Genomic DNA, 23,679 nt, shown 5'->3' with positions numbered 1-23,679 from the left:
GAAGCAGCAAACCATGTACTGAGTACAGACTGGGAACAAGTGCTCTGAGGGAACTGCTGCTTTCCTGCTTTGATTCACATGTCAGCGGTCCTATGAAAGCACACCTCACAAGCAAAAGCTGTGTAGATACTACCACCATACACTCTACAAGAGCCTCCATACCAAAATGTAACTTGTTTTTCATAATCTGGACCAACATTGTGCTTGCATTTGATGGCTTACTTGACTGTTTCCTTCCCAGCACAGCATGCATGCAGCAGCAGAGCAAATTTCCTTAATAAAGCTCTGATTCTACAAATGCACACAGATTTAGGATTAAGTAAATTGGTGATCTTGCTGCCAAGACTCAAAATTAATTGAGTGCAGAAGTGGTTTGCAGAATCAGTGTGTAGGGTGCCTTGATCATCTGAAAAGAGCACTTGCAGAGGAGTGTAACTAAGACTGCAGATCACAGAATCGTTTTGGTTGGAAAAGACCTTTAAGATCATAGAGTCGAACCACTAACCTCACACTGCCAAACCCATCACTAAACCGTGTCTCTGCACCTCATCTACATGTCCTTCAAATTTCTCCAGGGACAGTGACTCCAACACCTACCTGGGCAGCCTGTTCCAGCATTTTACAACCCTTCCAGTGAAAAAGTTATTCCCAATCTCCAACGTAAACCTCCTCTGGTGCAACTTCAGGTCATTTCCTCTTGTCCTATCATTCATTACTTGGGATAATAAACTTACTCCCATCCCACTACAACCTCCTTTCAGTTATTTGTAGAAAGTTATCAGCCTTCATTCCTTATCCTCTCTGACAACTGAAAGCCCAACTAGTGCCCACTCCTACGGTGATTATATGTACATATGTATATAAACACGCGTGGCTTCTGTGTATAGAGGAAGTGGGAGGAAGGTGGAAATGTGATTCAGAGACGGTGAGCCTGCAGAAGGCTGCCCCGCGGCCAGGGCAGGGCCCAGACCCGAGGAGAGACTTCACCGCTTCAGATTCCAGGTGCCGGGCTAGTTCCAGTTTTGGGAGCAATCTTCTCCCAGAGAGTGGTCCGCAGCTTCAGCTAGCCTCGCGGACCAGCCGGACTCACCACGGCAAAGACTTGTGAGAGGAGAGAAGACGTCGTGACAGACATATGGGGCAGCGCCGCCGAAATGGTCCACGCGACGGACGAAGCGGTCCGGGAGGCGGGGGTTCAGCTGCCGCTGCCGCTGTCGCATGGGCTCCGGTCTGCCGCCAGCCGCCTCTGCCGGGCGTTTGTCCCTCTCCGCCCTCGCCGGGCCGGGGACCCGCCGCCTGTTGCTATTTTTGCCCGCGCCGGCGGTGCGGGAGGAGGGAGGCGGCGAGCGGCGGCCCCGGAGCGTGGCGGCTGCGCTTCCCCCGCCTGGACCGTCGGCAGGTAGGGGCGGGGCGGGGCGAGACGGCGCGGGCGACCAGAGGAGGCGGCGAGCAGCCCCTTCGCCCGCGCTGCTGGTGTCCGGAGCGCGGGCGTGCTCCTCCCTGGCTCCCGGCCCGGCATCTATTACCGTGTGTCTGCCCCTCTCCCCTCAGCGGACCGCGGGGCAGGCGGCGCCCGGGAGCCCGTGGCCGCAGCCCGCCGAAGGCACTTCCTTGAGCGAGCACGTCCTGCGCCGGCGAGGCGGCGGTAAGCGGTGGTGGCGGCGGCCGGTCAGCCCCGGCCCCCGCCGCAGGCCCCGCGGGGGCGGCGGTGCGGGCGGCTGTAGCCCCGCTGCGGGCCGGTCCGGAGCAGCGGCGCTGGAGGGGTCGAGCTGCGTTTTTGGAGGGGAGGGGGATGGAGGAAGAGCGGTTTTAGCTTTGAGGAAGTGAAGGAGTTGAGGCAAGAAATGAAGCACCCCGGCAGGGGTGGCGGCGGCGGGGCTGCGCTGTGCCCAAGCTCGGAGGCGGCTGAAGCCTCCAGCCGGCTGAGAGCAAAACTGCCGTGAGGCGGGTCAGGCCCGGGGTCCCGCTCCGTGCCCGTGGCGCGATTAGGGCGGGCTGCCGCCTCCCCTCCGGGCAGGGCCGCGCTGCCGGGCGGCACGGAGCCCACGGCGGGGTCCTGGCACTTGCTGTAGGAGTGCTCTTGTGGGGCAGCGGGACGGGACGGCGCGGCCGGGCGGGAGCGGAGCGGAGCGGGGACGGCGGGACAGCGGGGCCGCGCTTCTCTGCTCGCAGGGTCCTGGGAGAGCTGGCTGCTCTTCAGAGTAACCGAAAGACCTGCTTGAATTTCGTCTGCGATTGACCTGATGTGCTTTTAGTTCGTTTTCTCACTCTTGCCTGCACTTTCCTCACCCACCAATGCAAAATCGCTCGGCGTAGCTCTTCTCAGAGAACCTCCTCCTTTTTAGAGCAGCACGACTCTTCCCATAGGGGTAAGACTGACCTTTTGTACAGCAGGAGAATTGAGTTTAACGTGAAAATCCGCACACACAGGCACAGTATTGTTATGTCCCTTTAACTTTGTGGACTAAATTAACAGGGGAACGATCGCTTGAAACCTTCTTCGTGAAAGGTATGAAACACATGTGGTTATTTATAGCGCAGTTTGAAAAGATTGAGACCTTCATACGCTCGTTGTATTTGGGAAACAGACAAATATGGCAGATCTGCTGTAACAACCTTTAGTAGTACAGATGGTGGGATTTGTGCTTGCCCTTAAGCCCAGAGATTGAATAGAACATTGTGGGTCAAAATTAATAAAAATATACATCTCCTGAATAGCAAATACATCTGAGCTGGATACGTTTATACTTTTAACATTTGCAAGTGCTGAAAGAGGAATTTGTCACAGCTTGTTTTATGGAAATGTGGAAAGTCACAGGTGATATGCAAAAGTAGAAATGCCTGTAGGTGAGAAAAATGACAGGCTGGAAGGAATGTGAAACTGAATTAACTCAATGATCTGTTGATGACTTGACACTTTTTTCACTTGATAATTTGGTTAACTGAAAAGTTGGAAGCAAATATTTTGGCTGTGGATATGCAATTGAATAAAAAGGAATGGCATTAAGAATGTAATTTACTTTGTGAGCAATCTTTTACAAAGATCCTTTTTTCGGTGCACTGTGGTGGTAGAACGACCCAAGTTTCTATGAGGCTGACTCAGAAGACCTCAATCGTTGGTGTATTAATTTATGTGGACTCTATTAAGGAAATAGGAACAGGCATCAAGGGCAGGAGCACTGAGCTATTTACTTCATTTGATAGGTGACTGTAAACCTATATGTTTACAATATTACGATATTGCCAGAATATTTTGAAATTAATAGTCTATTTACATTTTTTTAGCCTATTTGAGGAGTGATACGAATGCTGTCAGTATTGGTAAATATTTCAGGTGTGATTTTAAACACAAAACCAAATGATTTTGCACATTATTCAGGGCCATGTCTGAAGCTGATGATGGCACTGAAAGGAATCTTTTAACAGTCAGTACTGTTAAAAAGAGTGAAAAAAGAGTGGAAAGTAAAAATAACTTCTGAGGTGAATGGACTTCTGGATTTGCACATGCTGTTGCCAATAGCTCTAGAAGGAAACAGCAGGTAACAAGTAGCTATGAGGTACACCCTTGCAATAGAAAGGCAAATCATGATTGCAAGTGCCAGTTTGAGTTAGGTTAAAACTATTTTAAAACTAAGAATAACCTGAGGTATATCTAAACAATCTTAGCTACAAAAAACAGGGCAAAAATGTTGTTTGAAGCCTCAAGAACAAAAGATAAAGGTTGCAACTAGCTGCCCCACGGAGTGATCCAATGGATGCTATGTTGTGGTACCAGAGAAGAGAGTCATTTCATGCATATTGATGGAAACAGAAAAGGACCTCACCTCAGCAGTGACTGTGTGACAGGCCAAATACATACTTCCATTTGTGTTTTTGAATATATCCTGCTAGGTGGATAGAGAAGTCTGTCAGCATGAGTGAAGACAATGTAAATCTCAGTCAGGGATCAGACAGAGAGGGAGAGGAGTGGTATTTAGTTCTGGCTTGCGTTCCAGAGCTCTGGCAGCCAGCCACGGCTCCTCATAATCCTTAAGTAGTATGATATTTCTGCTAAAATAGTCGGCAGTGAAGTGCAGTCAGTACCAGTGCCTCTGGTTCCATTTGTCAGCAGGGCTAATGCTATGCAGAAAAGAGCTGAACAAATTTGTGCTCTTTAAGACCATCTGTTTTTCATAAGACTTTGCTATATGGTTGGAAGTTTTGCTTGGCCTCTTGGAGGGGAGAAAGAAAACTGATTTACAGAAAAAAGCCTGTTGTCAGCAGCCTGATGTGGAGTAACTGCACAGTTGTCTTGGATGAACTGCAAAGGCTGAGGAAGCTGGAATCTTTCTGTTCAACAACTCAGGTCAAACTCCTCATTTGATCATTGATTTGTGGAAGCTCTGACTAGCTTCCTTGCTTGATGTATCTTCTAAACTTGTCAGTTTTGCGGTGTTCCTTGCACTCCAGTTGCTACCAAACAAGGGGAAGAGCTGGAAGGGAGTGAAGGATTGCTTAGGTCAACAGTTACTTGTATTCTGAATAAAGATCTGAAACTTTTGGCCTCTTGTCTGCATGGAATTTAGTCCAGTCCAGAAGAAACAACAGAGGATAACTCTTCACCACTGTTGTCATTTCTGCCGTTTCTTTTGGTTTTTTTAAAAAAATGTTCTTCAGGTTTACAACAATCTCTCTCCCTTCTTTGCCTTTTTTTCTGTATTAGTTTGAGTCCATCCCAAATCTGCTTGGTTTTCACCCAACTACCAAAACCTGATTTCCAGGGCCCTACTCTCCCAGTTAATAACACAGCCTATTCTTTATATCCCTATGAAGATTCTCCTTCCTTACTTCAGAGCTGACTCAGACCCATCTAACCAAATGACACCCAGGGCCTGTACTGTGTCCTTATGATGAAATCTTTGCTTTCTTGAGAGATGTTGAGTTTTGAGGAATGTTGTCCTACATGATGCACAACTGCTTGTACCTTGTATGTAGACATGTGCCTTCATGCAGGGAGAACCCAGGGTCCAGAGTGGCTGTAGAATTAATTTTTGTAGCAGTCCCCGTCGTGATATCCTACCATCACCCCAACTTCTCTCTGAAGGCATCCCTTTTAGCTTCTGATGACATGATAAGAATACAGATTAATTTGGGAGAACAGGAGCTTGAGAGAGAGTATTTTTGTATTTTAAAAAGAAACCAGTGTCAAATTCTGCTAGAACAGGACTGTCAGTGTAGTTTTGCATGCTTTCTAAGCATTTTCTTTGCTTGTGCAAAGTGACTGGGTTGATCACAATGAAAGAGAAGTTGAGGACAGAGAGTTCATGTATGTCAGTCACCCTAACTGTCTTTCACATTAGTGAGTCAGTCTCTCATAGTGTAGGAAGAGGGGTTAGATTTGTTAGTGTGGTTTGTGTAAATATCATATGTACTACAGTGTGCCTGTCTGTTTTTATGCCAGTGGAGCAAATGGAGCTAAATCAAAGCAGGTTAAACAGTGACCAAATTCACATAGAATTTGGAGAATATTAACATTTCTCAGACAGCAGCAAAGCTGTTAGCTGAGGAGTGCCACTCAGGCTCCTCTCAGCTCTTAAGTGCAGCAACAATGGAAGTCTTTCAGAAGATGTTGATGGAGGGGAGAAAGAGAAGCTGCCCCAGTTATGTCCATGAGCACAGCATTCAGCCTATGTGCCAAGCAATGCCTGGCAGTCTTCTCCCAGCCCAGAGTAACCCAGCTGAACAGCACTTAAAGCTGTCAAGTGAAGATCAAGGTTTAGGTGAAAGGAAACAACCTCTTCTGTTCTGTGTTGGATTAAAGGGGAAATAAACTTTTGCTCTGAAGAAGCTGCTGGTTAGTTAATTGGTCAGACACTTAAGAGGAAGAGGAAACTTGTTTGAGCCTACTCTGCTAATATGGGTGGTAAATGGGTACTGCACCTGTAGAGCCAAGTGGTGATGAACTGAGTGGTGGCAACCAGCGAGGTGCCAAAATTCCAAGTGGTGGAGTAAGGGCAGGCATGGGTGGGCTCAGGGCATGACACCTTTTGGCCATAATGTATGCCAAATTTATGTCTGGGAGTAGGTCTGCTGAGATGAACAAAACTATTTTTAGGTCTAAATTAAGCATGTGTGTAAATACTTCGTAGTCTTGAAGTAAAACTTAGTCTTTGGTATAAATTTAAAGGACATTAATGCCAGCAGCATGAAATCAATATAATTTCTGGTGGGACTGTCATGTAAATTAAGATGATATGAGGAGAAAACAAAGAAAGAATGGCTGGAAAAGGGAGATGAAACATGCAGAACAGTAATATACAGAGCAATACAAGTTAGATAAGGAGACTTTCTGATAGTGCTAAATTTGTGCTCTGAGAAACTGCACTTTTAGCCCCTCTTAACAGTAGGGAAAAAAACTTAGCATTGTGACTTCTAGTCAATTGTTTTGATTTAGTATTAACTGTCTTTTCTTTAGAAGTAACAAAGATAGACATTGAAGTATTTATGGTGTTGACTTTGCATTTACATTAAATACATTCCAGCAGTACAGTGTTTGTTGAAACATGACAGAGTATCAACTCATCGGGGGTTTTTTTATACATACTGTTCAGACCTTAGAGTTAGCATGCAAATACTGCTTTGCATTGTGATATTTATTTCTACTTGAGCCTGCAGTGCCTTGTATGTCAGAGATAAAAGAGCATGGTAGATGGTTGTAATCCAAAGGAAACTTACCTTCCTTGGAAAGTTGATTTAAATTAGGGTGACTGTTGTATTTTTTACATGCATTTTATTTAGTTGCATTTTGTTTAAAAGAGTTCTGAGAAAACACAGTTGAGAAATATGGTTACAGAAGGTACGTGGCTAATAGATCGTCACCCGTGCAGTACTTTGTTCTCCTGTTTTCAACTTAGAATGGAGTTTTCTTAGGCTTTCATATCCTAAGATCATTCTGTAAGCCACTAAACGCCAGGAGTGCTGAAAGGTAAAAGCTCAATTTTTATGTGTCTCAGACTACACACCGTTGTACTTACAAATAAATCCAGTCTTCTTCCCTGCAGCTGATGAACTAATTTTTCGTTGTTACAGCTCAGGAGAAAAAAATTGTAATACTTTGCGAAAGAAGAAGAGACCAGTTTGATTCCTGACAGATGTAAAACTATAATGATAAATATGCTTAGCAGTCTGCACTGGTAAGATATCAAAATGTTTCCTGAAGCTGCTATCCCACACAATGCAATGCTATTTTATTAAAGATGGTTGTTTTCTTGCTTGTTTGTGAAACAAACAAACAAACAAAATAAGATTGAAAAAGAATTGGAGTGTAGTTGAAACAAGGCATACAAATTCTGGATTTTCATTGCTCTTTTTCCCATACCTCTCCCTTGCCCTGCTTTATAAAAAGGGTTTTAAAAAAATTGTTCTACGCATTTAGGATGCTGCTTATGATCATTTCTTCATGTATTGTCTATAAAACCTGTATTGTTGGAATCTCTTGTTAAATTTTGTATCCTTGGAACCGGTAATGTTGCCACAGAATTCATTTATCAAAAGATGCAGAAGTTCCAAAAAAAAAAAAAAGTAGATGTACCCAAACATGTGGTTTCTGCTGTTTTCTCGTTTTCACAGTTTGCCACATTTCTCCCCACTCAGCCATCTGAAAATTGGTTGTATTTTAAAACACTTGTTTAGTACAAAATCAATTTCTATCTTGATTTTTTAAAGTGTGTTTTTAAAGGGTTTTTTTGTTTTAATCGTAAGATTTCCTTTCATTTTCAACAAGGTGAAACACTGTTAGAAACTTAGCTTGAAATTATATTTACAAGGACAACTAAAGGACAAAGTTTAATGAAAACTCATGAGAAAAATCCTGCTATTTTTGATTATGTTTGTGGATTAACAAAGACATGAAATATTGTTGCCAGAGTAAACAGATGCTATTAATTAAATACTTGTTCAAATATAATTAAAAATGTTTTGTAAGGAATTCTTTGGACTGATTATATTGTTTTTAATAGGTCTTTTCATGGGAAACTCAGAAGGCTGACAGTAAACTAGTGTCATGGTATTTAAACACAGGCAATTATAGGCCTGTCAGCTTCTCATCAGTCTCGCACAAAATCATGTGACAGCTGAAACCAAGGTCAATTGATGAGGAGTTAAAACATGGTGGTATAACAAATGCCAATCTGTGTGTTTTCATAGGCTATATTTTGCAAACCAAAATGGATAGATAAATGCAATTACTGGATTTTGTTACTAAAACTACTAATATGTTGTAGTAGTAGTGGTAGCAGTGCTGGTTATAACTGGGTTGCATGTAACTTGGTTGCATTTGATATTTTAACAAATGAAAATAGTACAATATCAATGTGGCAAACAGAAAGTATTCCTTAAAATGTCATCAGGAATCGTGAACCATGATCTGCTTTTTAAAAAAAGTGGGATGCTGTCGGGATTGTTGCTCATCTCTGCTATCTGACAGCTTTATCAGTGATCAGTCGGCTGACCGCTGCTAGCTTTTTCATATGACAATGATTTTTGGTGTGTTATTTAATGAAAAAGTCTGGTTGGTAACAGCTCGTGATCACTTGTCAAACTGTACTCAGAGAAATAGCTCCATGTTAGTAGCCAAATTTAAAGTTGTCCACTTATGAACAGGAAAGGTGACCTTTTTTTTTCTTCCCAAATGTGAAAGTGTTTCAGCAAGCACTGACTTACCTGTCATGAAGGTCAGAATAGCTCAGGTGGGTTCTTTCTATGATAATAGGATTGAAATATGCCAGTGTGATCCACACATGCCTGCCCACGGAACAGACACAGGCTAAAATGAACACACATTTTTGAATTTAGTTGCTCATTAGATGGTTCAGCAAGGGTACTTGTAAAACAATTTTTAAATTAGTACTGACGTTTTTCCAAGCAGTGCATTTAGTACAGTAATGTTTGTTGGACCTGAAATAGTAAGGCCTAATGTAGGGGAAATGTGCTAGATTAGGTCGTGGTGGTATGCCTCTTCTGCTGTTATTTGTGTTACTGACAGTTCATTTTTAATAGGGTTCCAGCTCCTACATAACTATTTCTTTTCCTTGCAGAACTTTTCTGTTCCTAAGTAAAGGAACCGTCCAGACATCATCATTCCATGGAACTAAAAGACTGGTGAAGTAGTTCGGTTGCCTGAAGGACTGTAAAATGGAGCCAATAACATTCAAAGTTAAAAAGTATCAAACACCTAGTGATTTCTCAGCAAGTTTCAGTCTCCAGCTTGTTGGTTCTCTGCCAGTGCATTCCCTAACCACCATGTCAATGCTGCCTTGGATTGTGGCAGAGATCCGGACGCTCAGTACAAAGTCTTCCAAAGAAGAGCCTAGCTTCAGCCAAATCCGACTTCATGTTTCACCAGCGAGTCTGCGATGTGAACCAGACACAGGGAAAATCCAGCTCTGGGATCCTTTGATTTGTTCCAGTTTGTTTGAATACAAGCCACAGCATGTCCACAAACTGATTCACAACAGCCACGATCCAAGCTACTTTGCTTGTCTGATAAAGGATGGAGCTGCAAATCAGCAAAGTATCTGCTATGTATTTAAAGCTGATGATCAGACAAAAGTAAGTAAAAAAAAACCAAAAAAAACCAAAAAAAGCAAGTAACCCTGGAGCTGCTTTTGTGCTGTCTGAAACCTTTCACTGCAGTGTAAGATCTTAAGGTTGTATTTGCAATTAGAGACTGGATCTCACTAAAACTTGCCGACAAGCGTCACTTTACTTGATGTTAATGGTTCAGTGGAATTTGAACTGCTCAGTATGTGAAGTGAAGAGTGTGTAAATCTTCTGCACAATCAGAGCCTGAATTTTTTTGGCTTTAAAAACACTTCAGTTTGAGATATGGTCTGAAATCTTAGCCCTCAAGTCAGTGAGAGTTTTTATGTTGATGTTACTAGGGCTAGGATTTCACCCTTGAGTCACAGTGAACTTTATCTAATCCTACAGTCGGACCTCTCAGGTTTCTGTTTTCCTGAGTTGAGGGCTATGTGACTGAGAAATAGAGACACCTCCTTTCTCAGAAGGAGTGGGTAGAGTGGAGCCTCCATATGTAGCATATCTCCAACCACTGAACATGGTGGAAACCTGTCCCTAGCTCTGTAATCCACAGGAAGATGGTGACAGAGGAAGGGAGAGAGGCCACAGTGGGACTCTGACATGCAGGCTTGCTGCTGCATGGCCTAAGACAGGAGCTAGGTATGCATGTTTCGTGGTGGGTGAGATCTGGCTCAGTCTGTGTTTCCTAGGAGCAGGTTGTGTCCTTGCTGAAAAGGTGGAAGCATTAAAAACAGTCAGTCTCTTCTTTTGTTTGCAAGTAACGTGCGACAATAACTCTCATGAATGAATAAAGTGAGTAGGGTTGGGCACAAAGTTACTGTGATCTACTGGGGACAAAATAGCAACATATTCTTCACTTCTTGATTGTAAACTCTAGTTATAGTGTTGGAAAATAACATCTTTCTACAAGCTGCATGTTTGACTCATAGTTGTCCTACTGAAGTACCTTGGAGGTGTTATGTGAGTATACATCACATGGGGCATTTCTGCCAACCTGCCCAATAGCAGAACGTCGTGCAGTTCCAAATCCATGGTCTCAGGCTTAGAGCTCAAAACATACGGAAACAGCTTTAGTTAAATTCCCCCCCAGATAAAAAGGCAGTTCCGGTAAATTAGAAGACAAATGTCTTGTAAATCACAAACATTCAACTAAGAAATCCCATCAAGTTAAAATGTAGAGTACCAAATTTATGTATGTAAAGGAGCAGAAATAAGGAATAGATGTTCCAGAACCTGGGATTAACTAGAATTTGGTAGATGCATTTTGCAGTTTACTTCTGCACTTACTTTTGCTTGTGATTTCACAGGATGATGGTGAGTACACAGTACCGATCACCTCCAGTACATTTTTTTTGCATTTCTTTTGCAGCAAAAGATTGAAGAACTTTTTCCTCATGTTTTATCAAATTCCTTGACATTTTTTAAGTTAAAGTGAACAAAATAAGTTTTAAATTAAATTTGCAGCTATGTCTGCATGTTTTTGGAGGTAACACCCTGAATTTTTGGATGCCTACTTTACTTAACCTGAGACTCACACAGCTATCTGTCCTTTCAAGAACTACCCTCCACCCAATCTCTTAACTTCCCTTCATTCCAAGGGTTGTTTTGCTTGACTTTTTTGCGGTTTAAGAAGTAGACATTTAATAACCATTAGACATTTAATGAGCCCTATATTTTATCAAAGGGATAATGGAAATGCCAGGTCTTCTTATCTTGCAACTGAAGCCCTTTATTTAAATTCAATGTAATTTCTGATTGATCTAAATTTGATTGGCCCTAAATTTTAACAAAGGAATAATGGAAATGCTAAGTGTTCTTATCTTCCAAACTGAAGCCCTTTACTTAAATTCAGTGTAATTTCTGATTGATTTACCTTTTGTCCCTTATGTTTTATAAAGTGTTGTTACTCTGCCCTGATAATTGTCATATAGTGCCTTTTAGCTAACTGGTGTTTGTGTATTTATCAAGAGGAGTGAACTGATATTACCTGTTTTGCAGATGTCCATCTTGAAAGCACACAAGTGTACTGTATACCTATACCTTGTAACAAATATAGCACAGGAGGTGGTAGAAAGTACAGAAAATGAGGAATGGTTGGGCTTTTAGCATCAGCATTGCTGATACCTGCAGTCTATTAACTGTAGTTAACTCCTTATATATAGAACTCCTTTATATATAGAAATTGAGCAAGAACATACACTTGATTAGTGAGGGTTTATTTTACTGTTTAATATAAAAGTATTTTATTAATGGGAGATGAAGTTTTTTTTGCTGGATGATGTTTAGCTGAAATCTTGAATTGATGAACTCAATCTAGAATTGGAAACTCATGCAGTGTTTTTCCTGTGTATGACTACAGGGCAGTTGGTTCATTGTTGCTCCATTACTAACATACTCACTTTAGGGAAGAAATTAATAGACAGGTAACTAATACTAAATAATGTCGGGATTCTTTGCAAGGAGTTCTTTGTTCTGCTTCACTTCAGAAGTGAGAGAAAAGGCAGCACCCTTTTGTGATCTTTGTCTTCAGTCTGTAAGATCTTGATAAATACGTGCATCATGATGGCAGTACATGGACCACGTCCTTGCTGGTGTAGCACTAAGTAAGGAAGGATGAGAGAAGCTTTCCTGGCAAAGTGCTTCTCGTCACATTACTTGAAAACAAGCATGTGCATACAGATATCATCCTGCTCCACTTAGTACTAAAAGCATAGGTTTACTTTGCCTAGGGAGAGCTTCTCTTATGGATTAGAGTTCCCTCTCTAAGCAGATCTGTGGGATATGGATTCTGGAGCCTTCCTTCCTTCTTTTCATTTGTAACCACAGTAAGTTTCCATTAGTTACAGACAGTGGAGTTTCTTATCTCTTCACCCTCATTCTGTGAAAATTCTGATGCGGCCTCATGATTAATTTCTGCCTGAGGATGGGGCTGGAACATTAATGCATATTCCTCATAGGTGCTCAGGAATGGAGCTGATTCAATTCTGTCGCCTGCAGGGAGCTTACTAATAGGTCACACGTGGGGATTATACATGCTGTGTTGAGTAATGGTGGAAGCTGAGGAAAAATTAACTCTGCAGTAAATCTGTGCTTGCAGGATAGTACCTTTGTCTTAAGAACACAACTTAGATGAACAGCTTGGCCAGGGTGCTTGGATATTGTAGGAGTACAATAGCTTAAATCAAAATATACATGCTACCAGCCTATGTGTCTTCCCAGGGGCCTCTTACCTTGCTTACACTTGCTTACATTGTATAGAACTGCGATGCTATCGCTGTTGTTGAAAACTACCTACACGACAAATTATTGGCATTTTTGTAGTCTGCGTAGTTTGAAAGTGTTTAGAACTGCAGGTGAGGTCTGCTGTTTTCTTCACGAGTTCATTCTCCACAAACACAGCACTGCTCTCCTCTTGTAGGACACCTCGCTTTAGTCTGTTGTTCACTCTGAGGAATGAAAGAGAGAGATAATGAGAAGCTAAGGGCATACTGTCACAGGATATGCTTCTCCAGCAGATACAAAATAGCCAAAACATTATAAAGGAAGAATAATTTCAGTTCTTATTTTCATGGTTTCTTATTTGTCATGGTTTGACATGACAGCCTTTTCTGGTAAGGGGGAAGGGGCTGCAAAGATGGCTCCTGTAAGAAGTTGCTCACAACTCTCCCCAGCTCTGAGCCAGACCCACTTCTGGGGCTGAGCCAATTAGACGCCTCCACGATCACTTTTTAAGAAGAAGCCGGAAGGGGAGGTGTCTTTCTCCATCTTCTTTCTTTCTTCTGCCCCTTCTTCTCTTCTTCTGGCTGGTGGTGGTGCAAGGAGTAGGAACGGTGAGAGAAACAACCATGCGGACTCCAAGGTCAGTGATGAAAGGGAGGAGGTGTACTGTAGCAGAGACTCCCCTGCATTCTATGGAGAGAACTGGTGAAGCTGAGATTTATTTTCATTTCTTTAAAGACCCCGCATCAGCGGTACAGACTCATTCTGATAATGAGCCCGCATCAGGGGCAGAAACTCATTTTGCTAAAGCTGACCCCGGACCAGTGGCAGCGATTCACTTCATTAAAGGCCCCAAGCCAGGGACAGTGATTTTGGCCGGAGGAGGCCTTGTCCCGAAGGAGGGGCCCTTTATCACTATGGCCGGAGCAGGCCCTGTCCCGAGGAAGGGACCCAATATCCACAGCTGCAACTGTGGGGAGGAACCCACGACAAAGCAGCTCATTAAACTTATGCCCAGAAGAGGCCTTGTCCCAAGAGAGGGACCTTGCAACTGCAGAAACTGCAACCGCGGTGAAGAATCCACGCCAGAGATATTCACCAAGGACTGTGTCCCGTGTGAGGGAACCTGTATCGGCAGAAGCCACAGCTGCTGGGAACAACCCACACCAGAGAAGTTTGTTAAGGACTGTGTTCCGGGGGAGGAACCCCGTGTTGGAGCAGGGGAAGAATGCCAGGAGTCATCCTCATCTGAGAAGACAGAAGCGGCAAAGCCCATCTGTGAGAGACTGACCACATCCCCCACTCCCTGCCCCCCTGAGCTGTTGCGGGGGGAGGAGGTAGAGATATCGGGAGCAGTGAGCTGGGCCCAGGAAGAAAGGAGGGATGGGGGAGGGAGATCTTAAAGTGCTGGTTGTAATTTTCTCATCATCCTACTCCCTTTTTGCTTTTATTCCGTTCTGTTTCTTGTAGAATAAACTTTCCTACTTTCCTCTCTAAGTCGAGTACTGGAGTCTGTTTTGCCCAGAACCATAATTGGCAGTGAGCCCTCCCTGCCCTTGTCTCAATCCACAACAATCTTGCTTATCTTTTTACTCCCATTTCACTGGGTCCTCCGCCATCTTAACGAGGGTGGGGGTGAATGGGGGCATCGAGCAAGAAACTGTCGTGGTGCTGTTGTGCTAGCTGGGCCAAACCACGACATTATTGGCGCCCAACGTGGGGCCCCGAGTCTGTGGGACTTGGAGCATTACAGATTAAATTTGAGACAAGGATACTAATTGGGAGTGGTAACGGGCAAAACATGAACTGTACTGCTGACTATTGAGGTTTTAAGTGGTTCTACCTTTGGTGAAGGGACGAGGGGTGGATTTTTAACACCTCCTTAAAAAGCAATTCGTGAAGGCGAGGGGTGGAATGTCATGGTTTGACATGACAGCCTTTTCTGGTAAGGGGGAAGGGGCTGCAAAGATGGCTCCTGTAAGAAGTTGCTCACAACTCTCCCCAGCTCTGAGCCAGACCCACTTCTGGGGCTGAGCCAATTAGACGCCTCCACGATCACTTTTTAAGAAGAAGCCGGAAGGGGAGGTGTCTTTCTCCATCTTCTTTCTTTCTTCTGCCCCTTCTTCTCTTCTTCTGGCTGGTGGTGGTGCAAGGAGTAGGAACGGTGAGAGAAACAACCATGCGGACTCCAAGGTCAGTGATGAAAGGGAGGAGGTGTACTGTAGCAGAGACTCCCCTGCATTCTATGGAGAGAACTGGTGAAGCTGAGATTTATTTTCATTTCTTTAAAGACCCCGCATCAGCGGTACAGACTCATTCTGATAATGAGCCCGCATCAGGGGCAGAAACTCATTTTGCTAAAGCTGACCCCGGACCAGTGGCAGCGATTCACTTCATTAAAGGCCCCAAGCCAGGGACAGTGATTTTGGCCGGAGGAGGCCTTGTCCCGAAGGAGGGGCCCTTTATCACTATGGCCGGAGCAGGCCCTGTCCCGAGGAAGGGACCCAATATCCACAGCTGCAACTGTGGGGAGGAACCCACGACAAAGCAGCTCATTAAACTTATGCCCAGAAGAGGCCTTGTCCCAAGAGAGGGACCTTGCAACTGCAGAAACTGCAACCGCGGTGAAGAATCCACGCCAGAGATATTCACCAAGGACTGTGTCCCGTGTGAGGGAACCTGTATCGGCAGAAGCCACAGCTGCTGGGAACAACCCACACCAGAGAAGTTTGTTAAGGACTGTGTTCCGGGGGAGGAACCCCGTGTTGGAGCAGCGGAAGAATGCCAGGAGTCATCCTCATCTGAGAAGACAGAAGCGGCAAAGCCCATCTGTGAGAGACTGACCACATCCCCCACTCCCTGCCCCCCTGAGCTGTTGCGGGGGGAGGAGGTAGAGATATCGGGAGCAGTGAGCTGGGCCCAGGAAGAAAGGAGGGATGGGGGAGGGAGATCTTAAAGTGCTGGTTGTAATTTTCTCATCATCCTACTCCCTTTTTGCTTTTATTCCGTTCTGTTTCTTGTAGAATAAACTTTCCTACTTTCCTCTCTAAGTCGAGTACTGGAGTCTGTTTTGCCCAGAACCATAATTGGCAGTGAGCCCTCCCTGCCCTTGTCTCAATCCACAACAATCTTGCTTATCTTTTTACTCCCATTTCACTGGGTCCTCCGCCATCTTAACGAGGGTGGGGGTGAATGGGGGCATCGAGCAAGAAACTGTCGTGGTGCTGTTGTGCTAGCTGGGCCAAACCACGACAGTTTGGAAGACAAATTTGTGTGCTATTACGTTGTTCTTTCATTGGTATATCAAAGGATTTGGTTTACTTAGGTATGTTTAATCTTGTTTCATGGGTGTTTTGGCTGGCAAATAGAATACTGGACACTAGTTACCTGATAATGCCCTGGAGCTAGTTTAGATTTAAGACAAGTGAAGGTTGTACTGTCACACAGAATCACACAATCACAGAATGGTAGGGGTTGAAAGGGACCTCTAAAGATCATTTATTGTAAATAAAGAAAAACAGTTTTAAACTTAATGGTTTCGCAGAAGTCTGGGTGAAAGGGCATTTGCTACCTCAGCATTTTCCAAGTCCTGTGCTCCAGTCAGCAGCAGGCCCACATATTTCCTAGTCTTCCTTTTGACACCTATGTAGCTATAGAAGCCCTTCTTATTGCCTTTCACATCCCATGCCAGACTCAGCTCTGGGTGGGCTTTAGCTTCCTTAATCATGTCTCTACATACTTTGACAGTGTCTATATTCCTCTCACATTACCTGTCCTTGCCTTGAGTTTTGCCAGGAGCTCCTTATCCATGCAGGTATTTTTTCTTGGTCATTTGGATGGACTGCTCTTGAGCACGAAAGAGGTGGTCTCTGAATAACAACCAGCTTTCTTAGACTCTCTTACCTCCAGGGCCTTTATTCCATGGCAGTTTTTCAAGTGTGTGGTGCTTTAGCCCTGGGTGGGTGCCAGATACCCACCAAGTCATTCTATCACTCCTCCTCCTAACCTGGACAGGGGAGAGAGAAAATAAAACAAGAGGCTTGTGAGTTGAGCTAAGGACAGGGAGATCACTCAGCAATTAGCGTCACAGGCAAAACAGACTCAACTTCTGGAGAAATGGTTTGATTTATTAGTGAACAATCAGAACAGAGTAGAGAAATTAGAAATAAAACTGAAACTTGAAACACCTCCCCCCAGCCCTCCCTCTCTCCAGAACTCTCCTGTCTTCTCCTCCAGCGGCTCAGGGGAATGGAGAAAGGGCATTGTGGTCAATTCATTACAGATGGACTTTGCTGCTGCTTCTTCCCAAGTGTGACTTCTCACACTTCTCACTGCTACAGTGTGGGGTCCCTCCCACAAGAGACAGTCCTTCATGAACTTCTCCAACATGAGTCCTTCCCACAGGCTACAGTTCTTCATGAACTACTCCAGCATGGGTCCTTCCCTTGGGGGTATCTATTCACACACTACCCCAGTGTGAGTCATACACTGGCAGGAAGAGGAATGGTCTGCTGCAGCGTGGGTTCACCATGGAATCACAAGTCCTGACAACAAACGTGCTCTGGTGTGGGCTCCTCTCTCCCCACAGACTCCCAGATCCTGCCAGGAACTTGCTCCAGGGTGAGCAAGCCTACTTCAGGCATCCACCCACTCCGGTGTGGGGTCCTCCCATGAGTGGATCTCTGTTCCTCGGTGGCCTCCATGGACTGCAGGGGCACAGCTGCCTGACCGTGGTCTTCGCCCCAGGTCACAGGGGAGTCTTTTTTTCCATTGCGTGGGCACCTCCTCCCCCTCCTTCTCCATTGACCTTGGTGCCTGTGGAGATGTCATTCTCTCATTCTCACTCCCTTCTGCTTCTGCTGCAGTTTAACATCTGTGCAGCAACTTCTTCCCGTTCTCAAATATGTTAATCACAGAACTGTTACTTCCATCGCTAACGGGCCAGGCCTGGATCAGCAGCAGGTCCATCATAGAACTGACTGGCATTAGCCCTGTCAACTACAGGGGAAGCTTCTGGCAGCTCTTTGTTTAAAGAAGCCATCCCTGTAGCTCCCTGCTACCAAAACCTGGCCCAGACAAAACCACCACAGAGTAGATCCCTGAAGAGGCCAAAATCTCATCTTCTGAAGTCCAAGGCTGGGATCTTGCTTTTTGCCCTGCTTCTCAGGATCCCGAACTCTACCATCTCGTGGTCACTGAAGCCAAAGCTGTCTTTGACCTTCATATCCCCAACAAGCCCTTCCATGTTGGTATGAGGTCCAAGAGAGCACTCTTGTCATCACTTTCTCTGTCACTTGGCTCAGGAAGTTGTCAATGCTCTCTGGGACCTTGCTGGATTGATTGTGCCCTGCTGTGTTGTTTCTTCTGCAGATAAGTGAGTGGCTAAAGTCTCCCATCAGGACTAGGGTCTGCAAATGTGAGGCTACTTCTAGCTGTCTGTAGAGTGCTTCATCCACCTGTTCCTCCTGGTCACAGGGCTGAAAGAAATTCCATATGCAGAGTAAATGGTAATAGGCAGTACTGCCATTTATTTAAAGTGATGCAGATACTCAGAATGAAAGTTTCCTTTTTTCTTTCTGTGATATGAACTGGAGGTTTAGAGGATTTGAGGGAGAGCCTAGGAACTTGACCATGATGTCTTGTAAGAAGAAATACTTCAGTGACATTATCAATGACAGGCAGGATTAAGAGTATGAAAAGAATTAAAATGTTCCACTCAGATTTTGAAATGGTTACATTTAGTTCTTTTTATTTTTCCCCCAAGAGTCTGGACACAAGTTGTCAAAACAGCCTGTGATATATAATTGTGTTTACTAGAGATGTTAATGCTATAATAGGAAAACACTGGATAGATCTGTTTTTTTCCTGTTTTATAGAGAAATGTTGCTTGTGATTTAAGCAGGATTGCAGCTGCACAAGACATACACAAGACTGCTTGCTTCTTCTAAATCTTTGTGCTGTCACATCATAAATCAGGGACAGCTTTTGGCCCAGGAACTGGGCTTCTGGCAGCTGCAGTATTGTTGCCATGAGAGTTGCAGTGCCCATATGGTTGCCGCAGACTGGACACCTGCTTGAGACTCATTGACTTTGTGCCAAATCTGCCCCATAGCAGACACACAGATAAGCCATATCTCTGTATGCTGATACACTTTAAAGAATATATCACCTTCCCTGCTGTTGAGCTGTTTGGTTACAACAGTGATCTTTCCTTTTTGTCAGATGTCTTCAATTTTTTGGTGTGACAATTACTTTAACAGCTATTATATTTTTAAACAACCTTCACCTACTTCTATGAATTACAATAGCTTATGCACTTAAGTAGCTCATGCTGTATTACCTGGAATGCAGTACTCTCTGTTACATGTTCTTTGTGATCTGATTATGTGCTGCAGAAGCCGGTTTCAGATGATCGACATTTAGCATACTGTGTGGCTGCACAGAGATGATGTTGTGAGTGAACTTCACATTATTCATCTATAAAAGGAACGGCAGAGGCCCAGTGAACTCCAAAACAGTTGTTGTGAGGCTTGGCTTCGTGACTGATGATACTTGCACAACTCGTTCTCACAGTAGACTCTTAAGATACAGCCTCGCTCTGTATCTCAGTTTTTAGTAGCACCATTTCTCTTTCTTAAAATAATTCAGGCAAGATAATTCAAAAGATAGAGGTGATCTTTTTCTACTGTATTATACTGCTTGATGAATCTGGGGAGACTAAAATGTGGTTCTTTTGCAAAAAGCAGAAAACACTGAAAGAAAATGAGGTCACTGGACTTATTTCAGTACAACAGAGACCTTAACTTGATTGTTTTCTGCCTCATATTCATATGCAACTTTGTCTTTTTTTGGTGCCATCTACATAAGTGCAAACTGCTAGCACTGCTTTTTGGTTTAGAAAGTCTCTCTTGTCTCCCAGATGCTAACTGGAGAAATTAACACAAAAACCAGAAATAAAAAAGTCCAATAGAACAAATGAAAAATGAAATACATATTTATGTACATATATAGTCCAGTCTATAAAGTAGGTCAAAGTTTAGCTGTGTAAATCTTAATAGAGTGTCCTGTGTAATGCAAACAACCAGCTGTGCTTTGAACACTCTCGCATTTAATCAGGCTTTATCCTTATCATGAGCCTAAAGCATAACTGTGACTACACCAGCTCTCCTGGGATCCATTCAAATGATTCATGTGTGTAAATCCTTTCAGGGAGCTTCAGTGGCCAGTGACCCAGTCCCTAGCACTATTATCCCAAGCCTTGTGGGGCTCGTCAGAACCTAGAGTGACTTTGTGACATCCTGACTCAGCTAAGTGCTCCTGTATTCACCCTCATTTTATAATAAATATTGTGTGATTTCCCTCAACTTTATGTGTGATTGCCACATGGAGGAAGTAATTTGTGCAATACCAGTGACCAATCCTGACTTAAAGTCAGAAATTATGTCTTACCAAGTAAGATGAAGTTAATCACTTGGTTTATAAAAGGAGATGCCAATTCCCACTCTTGCAGTGGCAGTAACATTAAAAAAATAACCTCTTGTGAGATTCTTCAGTCTCTTAAATCATACAGAAATTCTACAGCAGAATGACTAATAAGAACTCTTACTGTGACTTCAACAGTATTCTATGTTAGATGAACATTGTTAGAGTATTTTTCAACTTAAATAATATTGAAAGTAATGGGGTGTGACTGTGCTGTCATGTGCACTTCATTTTAGAGACGAAGTTCATGTCAAGATGATTAATTGTTCCAGGGATTGTAGCAAAAATAAAAAACAATAGAACTGCAGCTAAAACATAATTAGTGAATTTGTGATGGCTTCTCATCTGACTAGTAACCATTTCTTTTGGCTTACAAGGTGTGTTGCTTGTGGCCTATCAAGTCCAGTACAGGCAGTAGGAACCGTAACATCCAGACATCATCCAGAGTTATAGTAGAGTTTCCTTCAGAAACTTCCTCTTCACACAGAGGAGTTTCCTTATATATCTCACATATCACACCAAAGAGAAGCCTGCTCTTAACCTTATTTATCTTATATCTGCTGAAGTGATTTCTTTCTGCTTTGCTGAGCAATAGCAATACTCTCACCAAGAAATAAGTTAACCCTATGCAACTTCGTAAACTTTGCAAGAGTTTGGTGATGTTGTAGTCTTCAAATTTGATTTAAAAGCTTGATGATAACTTAGTGTGGAAGATGAATGTGAAAATTTGGGAATTTATTGAATCCACACAGTTCTCAAACTACAGTGTAGGTCTTCAGTTGTAAGGCTGTGTTTGCCCACGTGTTGCCACAGCACTAATCGTGTTCCCAGCTTCAGAAGCGGTTACAATAACAGAATAGGTAACAGCAAAGTTATTCAGCTCACCTTACTGTGGTGTTGTAAAGTCTGCCTTCTGACAAGGTGTTAGATGGAACATACACACAGTAAGTGAATGGGTCTCCTCATCGTCTTGCAGCCTAGTAAACCTACCACTTCAAACCAGCTCACAGACAGCAGAAAATTTTGGCTAAATAAAAAAAAGAAGATATGAGTTACACCTGTGGAAAAGTTTGCATACAGAAAATTTAGAGATCAGAAAATACAGTTTGAGCTATAGCAACATTAAATATGAAGCTGAACGTATGATACTAGAAAGAGGAATAATTGATTATAAAGTGACTCTAATGTATTTTGTGCAGTTACTCACTGCTGTGGCTTGCTGAAGTTAATTTAAGACAAGAGTTTCTGGAAGAATGCCACCCTGTTGACCTCTAAACATAAGTCAGAAAGTCTAATCTAGATTCAGAAAATGGTTTTTATTTTTCATTGAATTAATAAACTATCTTAAGGAATAAAAAGTATGTACAGTTGTGATGTTTTTAAATTAATTTTGTGGGTACATGGTGCAGTGACAGTTGTATGCAATTTAAAGCCAGAAACTATATTTTGGAGGGGAAAAAAAACCCCTGCTTTGAAAAAGAACAGTTTTAATAAAAAATCAGTCTTACCCACTACTATGTTTGTTTTCATAGCACACAGTACAATAACATATTGAGGACAGTGTAATCTAGTTAGTACAACACAATATTCAGAGTGTGTAGCATCTTTGTTTAAATATGTGGGAAGATAACTTTTGTCAAATATATAAATAGACAAAGGCCATATCTGTCATGTAGGTTCTATGGTCTCTCTAGACAGACTTAAAGGTGGTTGTGGTGTGAATCAGGTTGTAGGAATGGGTCAGTGATGTTTCCTCAAGACCGGTAATACCAAAACCTTTCAATTTTCTCTGCTTCACATTTCTCTGAAAAGCTTGGGCTTTAGCTCACTTGAAGCTAGTGAAACATGGACATTCATGTTCAGACAATTCTGTTTTCTTTTTGTTTAGATTCTAAAATGGCCCCAATAGACAAATTCAAGCCATCCATGTTAAAATATGAAGATGCCAATTCATAAATTGTAATACTGAGTAAATCATCCTCCTGGAATAGCTCCTTATTTTTGCTGCAATCAGCTTTTCATTTAGAGTTTTGCCTGCATCAGGCTGACATTTATGCTGTGCCCTTAAGGTCATCAGATGTGGGCTCTTTTAACTGTAGTGGAGCAGAAAACCAAAGCAGAGGAGGCATATATAACCAGTATATTTACTTTAGCAGCACAGTCTCCCATCCTCTTGTATGTCACAGTGAATAATGGTAACAAATCACTGTTGCAAAATCAGTGCTTTCCCTTGCTCGGCATAGACACAGTTGTTCTATATTTCTGTTTTTTTACCCTCTCTGTGGACGTCAAGTTATGGGAAGGGCTGTGGGAAATATTTTCCTAAAGAATGATTTGTATGACTGGACAAATAAAGGCTTAAACGGATATGTGTATCTGCCCTAAAGGTTGATCAGTGAGGATCTGATACAAGGACTGAGTGAATAATGCCAGTTTATAGTTGGTTTGTCCTTCCTATGAAAGTGCCAGTTGATGTGGAATTCTTTCTTTTTTTCCCACCCTCCTCCCACTTTTCCCACAGTGACAATAATTGAGATCTATGGCTGGTCATAAAAACAGCTTCCCTGCTGGTGATTGCTCTTGCACTGGGTTAAGTTTGATCCTTTTGCATAACTGATTGAATGTGACCTGATCTAGGTGAACCTGCTTCTGCAGCGGGTTGGACTAGATGATCTCTAAAGGTCCCTTCCAACCCTACCATTCTATGATTCTATGAATGCTTTTCATTTGCAAGCTGCTTGTTTCAGCCTTTGAGAGTCCCACAAAACTAGCTTCATACATGGAGAATGTGCTTAAAAATGTATTCTTAGTAATCATGATGGTACTGTGACTTGTTGAGTTGCTTTGTTGCTTCTAATCATAATGTAAAGAACTTGACAAGAGAATAAAAGGCAGTATTGAGATTTCTGGAGGGCACATTCAGCACAGAGGTGAAACATGGAACTTGCATCTAGTACCTGGTGGCGTATTTTACATCTAAACCTGTGGATAACTGAATTGGAGGTGTTACCCTTTGAGAGTCTAAAAAGCAAATAGTACATAAATCTTCCGAGTCTTTGATGCTGAAAACCTGTATGCACTTTAAATTCCAGCTAGTTCATTGAGGGCAACAGAAATGCTTGCAATGACATGGAACACGCTTGTAGATGCTTAGTTATCACCTAAAACACATTATATTATACTTCATTTTTATCTTCAGATTGTTTTCAATGATAACTGTGTTGTTCATATAAGGAAAAAAATGGTTTCTGATTTCTGTAATTAATTAATTTAGAAAGATTTTACATGAAACAGAAGCACTTTTAAAACCAGATAAAAATAGCTATAATGCATAAACATGTTCAGGATGATTAACAGTTGATTCACCACCACTACTAGAAAAACAATAGTTTCTTTCTT

General features: G+C 42.9%; 1 protein-coding gene across 9 annotated transcripts in view; it reads left to right on the top strand.

The window, feature by feature from the left end:
* The first annotated feature begins 1,267 nt into the window (after positions 1-1,267).
* Positions 1,268-23,679, top strand: part of TBC1D1 (TBC1 domain family member 1) — a 112,478-nt gene continuing 90,066 nt past the window's right edge. For 4 of the 9 annotated variants that reach the window (XM_061992447.1, XM_061992444.1, XM_061992445.1 and 1 more), the window contains exons 1-2: positions 1,412-1,645; positions 9,075-9,588. In XM_061992447.1, the coding sequence (XP_061848431.1) occupies positions 9,172-9,588 (417 nt within the window). In that variant the 5' untranslated portion in view covers positions 1,412-1,645; positions 9,075-9,171. The other 5 variants (XM_061992441.1, XM_061992442.1, XM_061992438.1 and 2 more) reach the window with 3 other exon arrangements.

The sequence above is a fragment of the Colius striatus genome, chromosome 3 (genome assembly GCF_028858725.1).
Source record: "Colius striatus isolate bColStr4 chromosome 3, bColStr4.1.hap1, whole genome shotgun sequence".
NCBI lineage: Eukaryota > Metazoa > Chordata > Aves > Coliiformes > Coliidae > Colius > Colius striatus.
The sequence above is the reverse complement of the archived record's forward strand: the minus strand, read 5'-3'. Positions and strand labels throughout refer to the sequence as shown.